General features: G+C 31.7%; 1 protein-coding gene across 2 annotated transcripts; it reads left to right on the top strand.

Annotated features, from left to right (window-relative positions):
• Positions 1 to 632: 632 nt before the first annotated feature.
• On the top strand, positions 633 to 4,159 carry LOC131621872 (two-pore potassium channel 1-like). 2 transcript variants are annotated; one of them, XR_009289691.1, is made up of 5 exons: positions 633 to 852; positions 1,069 to 1,165; positions 1,255 to 1,320; positions 2,033 to 3,726; positions 3,872 to 4,159. XR_009289691.1 is itself a non-coding variant. In XM_058892922.1 (3 exons), exons 1-3 carry the CDS (start codon positions 2,985 to 2,987, stop codon positions 4,017 to 4,019), a joined length of 300 nt encoding a protein of 99 aa, XP_058748905.1. In that variant the 5' UTR covers positions 1,851 to 2,984; the 3' UTR covers positions 4,020 to 4,159. The 2 variants fall into 2 exon arrangements, 1 of the variants encoding a protein (XP_058748905.1); XM_058892922.1 differs by lacking the exons at positions 633 to 852; positions 1,069 to 1,165; positions 1,255 to 1,320 and having other exon boundaries at positions 1,851 to 3,008; positions 3,599 to 3,726.
• The last annotated feature ends 3,985 nt before the right edge of the window (positions 4,160 to 8,144 follow it).

Below are 8,144 nucleotides of genomic sequence, written 5' to 3'. Positions count from 1 at the left end.
GATATGATACAAATATCATATCCCATCTCTTATCTTGCGCATCAGGCCCTAATGGTATGGACTATGAAAGCTCAGTCAAAACCTAAAAGAGGAGCAATGTTCTCTAGAAAATAACAAAGAGCAAAAATTAACAAACAAATATTAGATTTTTTTTTTGCTATCAATTAAATGTTAAAAGAAAAAACATTAAAAAAACAACTAAATAAAAACTATATCTCTCATAAAAAAAGTTTTATATACACATGTAAGTGTTGATTTTATTTTATACATTTATTTTGATATTAAATATTTATTGAGATTTTGTAAAAAAGAAATCATTTCACTAGTATAAACTAAGACATGATTTTAATCATATATAATATATCAACTATCAACTACTCAACTACTTAACTAAGAATAAAACATACCACTAAACACCCTAATTTACCCTTAATCAAAACAAAAATTACCCTTACAAAAGCCCTTAATCGTAATTTGCTAAATCAAAGTTTTATTCCCACCAATCAAATTTCTCCATTCTTTCAAGTGACACACATATTTTCCACTTTTCTCTTTCTCCATCCATCCCATTTGAAAATACCTATCTTCCCTCACTTTTCCCTTTCTCCATCCATCTCATTTGAAAATATCTATTTTCCCTCACTTTTCTCTTTCTTCCTCCTTCTCTCTCCTGAAACCCTAGCAGTCCAAAATAACATATTCTCCCTTCAACATCCTCCTTTCTCTCACATCAATTTCGTTCTCTCTCCATACCCTTTCGTTCCTTCTCCATGCCCTTTCGTTCTCTCTCCATACCCAACCAAGACTTATCCTTCCAGCTTCCTCTTAAGCTTTGAGCATCCTTGCACTAAGGTAAGATATGATGTATTTGTAGTATCTCATTCTTTTCTTCTTCCAGATCCACCGATTTTCCCCACCGATTTCATCTTCCTTCCTCAAACCTTCATTGGTTATTCACTTATTCTTTTTTTCTCTTCTGTTATTCAGTTTTTCGATTTAAAGTTTTAGATATGAATAGTTCGATCTAATTTTTGTTTCGTGTTATTTTTGTTTTGTTTTATTTTGTAGATTGAAATGCAAAGATGCTCGAACGAGAAGAAAACAGTAGAAAAAATTTATTGTTTATAATGGTTAAATCAAACTGGAAGACTTTGTGTTTCATCATGTAAAGCTCTTCATTTCTGGACATGGCTTTTGGTTGTTTACCACTATAACTGATAAACTGTGTGTTAATTGCTTTTTTCTGGTTTGCAGACGTGTTCGATGAAAGGTCTCCGCCGAAAATGCCTCTCAGCGCTTTCTGTGTATTCCTTTTTGCAGGTATATTTATCTTGCTTTCTTGGTATTATATTGCTGCTGGCGAATGTGTGTTCCTTAAAAGAAGAATAAGGTAAAAAAGTTACAGAAGAGTGTGTTATAAAGTTATAAAAAGTTCCATTCTTATGTTATAGTGTTTCTGCTGTTTATATTATCATGTTATAGTGTGTTACAATGTGTGTTGTTTTTATGTCATGGTTGTGTTTCGTCGGATCTGAGATTTGGTTGGAGCATCACTTCAGATTTGTACATTCTTTAATGTTATTAAAGGACATCATTCATTGTCCTGTGTAACCATGATGAGCCATTAATGGTTGTGTTGGAGGGAACAAGAAAATTGGCATTTTATGATGTATTTTTTGATCGAACTGATACATCACAGTCTTATTCAAGATCACTTGATGTTAATTCAAGATCACTTGGATGTATCTACTTTCTAGCAATGAGAATCTACATGGAAGTGTTATTTTTTGAATACATCCAAGTAATAGATACCTCTCACATCTGTTTACACCTTTTTTACACCTTTCAAGATCATACTAATAATAGATACCTCTCACATATGTTTACACCTTTTTTACACCATTTTCCACATATTTTACCTCATAATGTCACGATTCTTCTTTTAATGTCATCTTCAGTGTTTTTTTTCAAAAACTGTATTTTGTCCTTACTCCTTTATCATGATTTCCAATAATAGAGTTAAGTTGTTCAGGCATTTACCACACTATGAACATGGGAGTCAACTTCCAGATCTTGAGGCAAAGTTTTTCGATCTTAAGGCATTGCATCTTGCTGTTTATAAGGTACTCCATTATCCTGTCATTTGATGTCAATGCAACTATATACATTTATTTATTTTATTTATATACCAATATTATTTTTTCTTATGTTGTTACTCCGTTATGAAATGGATTATCACAGTATGTTGTTATAATAGTTTTTACTTCTTCACGTGTAGTTGTATGAAAAGGGATATTTTATGTTGTTTCTATACTATACCAGAAGTTTAGTGAATGAGAAAATATGTTAAACTCGCTTGGTCCTGGTGAAAGTATGAACCAGAGTTGTTTCCAGGACTAATCTATCAAATGAAGCAGCCCAAGATAGTTTTTCTTATATTCGTATTTGGAAAAAAAATCTTCTGACAGGAGCCAAGGTATCGTCGGTCTTGAAATATTCCCATTTAATCTTATATGTTTACCATTTTCTTCCTCATTGAACTAATGTTTTAGTTTGCATCTGTTAAGGTGAGAGACGAGACTTATACAACCTTTGAGAACATATATCCAATGCTTATTTAGTTCAGGAAAAACTAACAATGGTATGTAAATGGATTTATATCCACAACCTTTTCAATTGGGATTGGATATACATGTCATGATACTTGGGAGAGGGTTATAATTAAATATATCATTTTGTCTTCTATTTTGATTTTTCCCTTCAGTTGTCAAATTATAATTACAATCCAGACCTTAGTTTTTAATTGAAAGATGAAATATATCATGTAGATTTTTTCTAATGTTTCGTTTCCTGAAGATATTTGCTAATGTCATGGGATACATGCTATTTATTAATGGAAGATTATCATCATGAGCAAGAGCAAAGTTTTTTGGCTGAGAAGAACATGGATTGTGGGCTTGACTGAGCTGTAAATACTGAGACAAATGAGATATTTGGAATCAGATAAAGTAAGCCGCTTTTGTTCTGCTTGTGATAAATGGATCTTGATGTAGTATAATGAAAAAACTTGTATCTTTGATAATTTAAAAACAAGATTTTTAAAGAGGCTGGAAAGGGCTTAATGGTAAATAGTTGAGTCTTTTTTACCTTTATTTTAAGTTAGGTTCCTTAAACTTATCTATAGTATCAATAAATTTGCTGAATGTTGTATACATTCCGTCCATTTTACTTTGTCGGTTTAATCTTACTTTCATTGACAGGTTAATGGGGCTGATAATGTTGGATGATAAATCATGTTGTATACATCTCAAGACAAATAGGACATTCTGTGTGTTAACATGTAAATTATTAGCATGATTTTTGTGATTGTGAAACATGTTTTTACTTTATTGTACTGCCAGTAGAAATATATTGTTAATTATAAGTACATAATCACTAATATACTCATTGTCATGCTGAACTATTGTTCATGCATCACCTTTGATATAATGGTATAGGCCTTATGGTGTAAAAATTTGTTTCCGAAAGTTTCTCTACTCAAGCTGGAAGAATATTTGCGGTGTTTTGGATATTAACAGGTACTATTTGCGTAGCTCAGTTTTTCCTCTACATGGCTGAATTAAACACTGAAAGCAAACAAAAGGCACTTGTCTATTGGGTTCTTACCAGAAAAATAACTAATTACGATTTGGAACCTGCTGATCTTAATGAGGATGGCACTGTTGGGTTAGTTGATATTTCTTTTAAAGTCTTAAGTTTATGTTTGGTTATCATTTTTGGATGATGCAACCTGTTATACTTTGACATTATCGAAGACTTTTATGGATGTCTTAAATTTATATCAATATCTTTGACATTATTGTTCATATAGGGCTGCTGAATTTGTTATTTATAAGCTGAAAGAGATAGGAAAGATTAGTCAAGAAGATGTTACACTTGTGATGGAGTTTGAAGAGCTTGACATTGATCAGTCTGGTACACTGTTTGTTTCTGATATAACAGTTGCTCAACCATCTTAGACTAACTTATTTACAAGGAGCATTGATGCTCGTGTGATAAAGTGAAAGTTAGGGAGTTGATCTAGAAATTGATGTGTATAGTTATATACAAACTATAAAGTTGTTTGAAATTTTGTTTTTTACCAACTCATATTACATTGTAAAGAGGAGCCAAGTTTATGGTCAATAGTGTGAAAATGCTTAATTGAACTGTTGATATATGTTCTTTATTTTAAATGAATGATGCTTCCAAATTCAAAAAACAATTTCTCATAAATGAATCCTTAAAGTGAGTGTCATAAAATTATCTTTCAGTCATCAATATTAAATTGGTGGACAAAATCAAAAATATTCCTTAAGAAACGGTTTCCCAAAGGTTTTTATTTAAACAATACATAACTGAAACACTGAAAAAGTCAATAAACTACTCTTAATTAAAATAAAATTTACACATAAATTACTATTAATAAAAATAAAATTCACACATAAATTACTCTTAATTTGATAAAATTGGCATGCCATGTGTTTATGGTAGTTTTTGGTCATGAGAAAGTCAATCAAACCAAAACAACAAGTTTAATGAATGTGACTATGAAAATACATAAATGTTAAGGAAATTCTATATACAACTTCAAAATATCCTTCGAAGATGCATATTCAGACGAATCACAAAAGTGATTGTTTCAAAGATACAACTCCGAAAACACCCTTAATCCGTGAGAAATGTGTTTTGGATATGCATCTCCGAAACTCTGGAAGCTTCAACCTAAATCACCCAAGAATGCAATACAATAATAAAATGTTCAATCTCACGGGTCACTATCACCATAATATTTACTTTATTTTAATGAACAATTTTTCTTTATTTGAGAAGTAAATTTTTTATTTTCAAAAGTCAAAATTTTCTTTTTCTTTATTCATCGCACGTATCTATTTTTTTCTTCTTTTTGTTTAATTATTAAATACAATTTAATTTATATGATCATTGGTCATTTTATAATTAAATAATTTATTTTAAATTTATATGTATATCTAAATATATTTTATAGGATATAAATAAATAATTGTAAATTTTACTGGCTCCTGTGAATTTTATCACTGAAATTCATTATTTTTACGGGTCACTATCACCACAATACCTTAGTAATATTTTTATTTATTTTAACCAACCAAATATTTATCAATATTTTATTAATAAATATTTTATTAATGATATTTGTAAATATTAATAATTATTAGGAATGGACTAATCAGCAGTAACCAAATCTTATAATGATCTACGATAAGAATGGACTTACCCGTGCGGACGCACGGGTCTTCTACTAGTTTATAAGATGATAATTAATACTATAATTATTAATATGAATTTACTCTTTCCTATTTTAATATATAAAAATATTTGTTGATCCTTTTATTAACCTCTTTTAAGATCTCTTATACATAATTAGCTTTGTATATAATAAAAAAAATTATAATATTTTTATTTTAAAATAATTTAAATTTTATAATATCAAATTTTATAAATTTGTATTTCTTAAACCTTAATTAACCTAATTACTTTCTTAACTATAATTCATTAAAATATTATAATAAATAAAACAAATTTCATTTAAATATTTATTTTTAAAAACTATACACAATCTAAATAAAATAATTTTTATGAGACAAGAGTAGTCACCCAACATATTTTGCTTAAATATATCATATATTTTATATATAAGAAGTTGTAAATCATTTTAGTATTATAAATAGTACTTGGAAGTAAGTATTAAAAACAAAAACCAAAATTAGTCAAAACATTAAAATTAAATGAATAGGAAACCGAACCATAATATGAAAAAAAAACATTTCTCTTTATTCTTATGCACACTGAATTAATGTGTGGTGCTTCTCATAGATTAAAGCTGTGCATCGGAAACTAACATCAACTTAATCACATAGGGGTGAATTTACAATTATTAAAAGGTACAGTACCACAAGTTATAATTTTGATTTTTCTAATGACATGTCATTTAATTAATTTTTAAACCAATCAATTGTTTACATTTTAGATGGGTAATGTTACCCAACTTATTTTGTTGGATAATTCTTTCTAACATAACCTTCAAGTCATAAACCCTTCATAAAACCAATAGCGTCAACCTCAGAACTTGCAAGAACTGCAAAACACCAATTCGACCCTTCCCTCAATCACCCTCTTACTTGTCGATTTCATACTGCCCATTATGGGGGAGAAACAAAGAGAAAGTTTGAGAATGTCTATGAGAGGGGTACCATGAAAACTCCCGGCTCTGGAAAAATTCTTCAGTATTGGCATTGTTGTGGATCTAAAGATCCATTTGATCTCGACTGCTCCGCTTCTCCTCACGCCCTCCGGCGGAGATCCACGAGTAATCGCAACAACTCAACCTCAACATTTGGTAGCAATGATGTTCCGATTCAAAATCCGAAACAACGTCATCACAACAATCACCGAGTAGCTATCATAAACTTCATTATCATCGTGATTTTGGCCTCGGCGAAGACGGCATCGGCATCGTTGCACTGATGACAAAAAGGAGGCTGAAATAAGGCGGACGTCGAAGCAGAATCAGAATCGAGTCAACTGCAACACCCACACGGTTTCGCAAACGACCCGGAACCACCACTTCCACATCGAAAACTCTCCATCCGCGCCATTCACCTGCATAATCACTCCAACGCCAGTCACGACGCAGAACCAAATTCAGCAACGTTCTTGTAGCAGCGGCTTTCGAAGCTCCATTGTACCGCGTTTGAACACTATTGATTGTTATATCGTCATCTTTAACCTACAATCATCAAAGGACAACACAGAGAACAATGGCATCGGAATAGAGGGCCAACCAAAACAGAAGAAGGAGATTGGAAGCAAAAACAACTCGCGGCAACGTATACCTTCAGGCCAGTCACAACAATGTCGAAGAATTCATTCCCATCGCAACCAAAATGCATATGGATCGAAGCCACTTCTTCTGAAGAATCTTTCTCCTTCGATTCGGTATGTATTAACTTGTTTTTCTGATTATTGTTTGTATGTGGATGCTCTGATATGTATGTTGCTACTGATGTTGGCATGGGTTTTGCATTTATGGTTTGAATGTTTGCTAATTTGATTGAATGAACAAAGTGAAGGATAGAAAAACACTTATAAAGGGGGGTTTGAATAAGTGTACTTTAAAAACTCTTAAGATAAAAACAATTGCACATTGATTTTTATCCTGGTTCGTTGTTAACGAAACTACTCTAGTCCACCCCCTTAGAGTGATTTACCTCACCTGAGGAATTAATCCACTAATCAAATTCTTACAAGAGTTATACAATGCTTCTTAAAAAGCTATAATCACAACTGTGATATTTCTCTTAAAGTTTAAGCTTAATCTCACTAAGATATTACAACAGTAATGAAGTGAGGTTGAAGATGAAGTTTGAGAGCTTCTGAATTTGACAGCGTTTCTGTATGTTTGCGCAAAAAGTGTTGTATTCAGTTTCTCATCATAACTTCTATTTATAGGCGTTTGAGAAGATGACCGTTGGGAGCATTTAATGCGTTGCGTGATCCGTACAGCATTGCATTTAATGTTTCACTCTTTTGTCAACTACCTCGAGCCTTGCTTTTCCTGCTTTAACTGACATTGCCTTTAATAGCTTCTAACGTTCCTTTTGTCAGTCAGCGTAGCCTACCATCTTGTACTTGCTTCTGATCTGATCTTTGTAGATACAACGTTTGAATATATCAGAGTCATAGCATCTTGGTGCAGAGCATCTTCTTGTCTTCTAACCTTGAAGTGCTTCTAGCGTGATACCATGAGAACTTCAGTGCTTCTGCTTCTAATCTCAAGTTCTTCTGATGCTTCAATAGACCATGTTCTGATTCTGCTTGACCATCTTCTGATGTCTTGAGAGAGCATGTTCTGATGTTGCATACTTGAACCTTCTGAGTCAGTGCTTCTTGCGCTGATTTTGTGCATACTCTTTATATATTTCCTGAAATGGAAATTGCATAGAATTAGAGTACCACATTGTCTCAAGCAAAATTCATATACATTGTTATCATAAAAAATAAGAATATTGATCAGAACAAATCTTGTTCTAACAATCTCCCCCTTTTTGATGATGACAAAAACA

This window comes from Vicia villosa, linkage group LG1, assembly GCF_029867415.1.
Source record: "Vicia villosa cultivar HV-30 ecotype Madison, WI linkage group LG1, Vvil1.0, whole genome shotgun sequence".
In the NCBI taxonomy this organism is placed as follows: Eukaryota; Viridiplantae; Streptophyta; class Magnoliopsida; order Fabales; family Fabaceae; genus Vicia; species Vicia villosa.
Note: the sequence above shows the minus strand (reverse complement) of the source record. Positions and strands in the feature narration are given on the sequence as shown.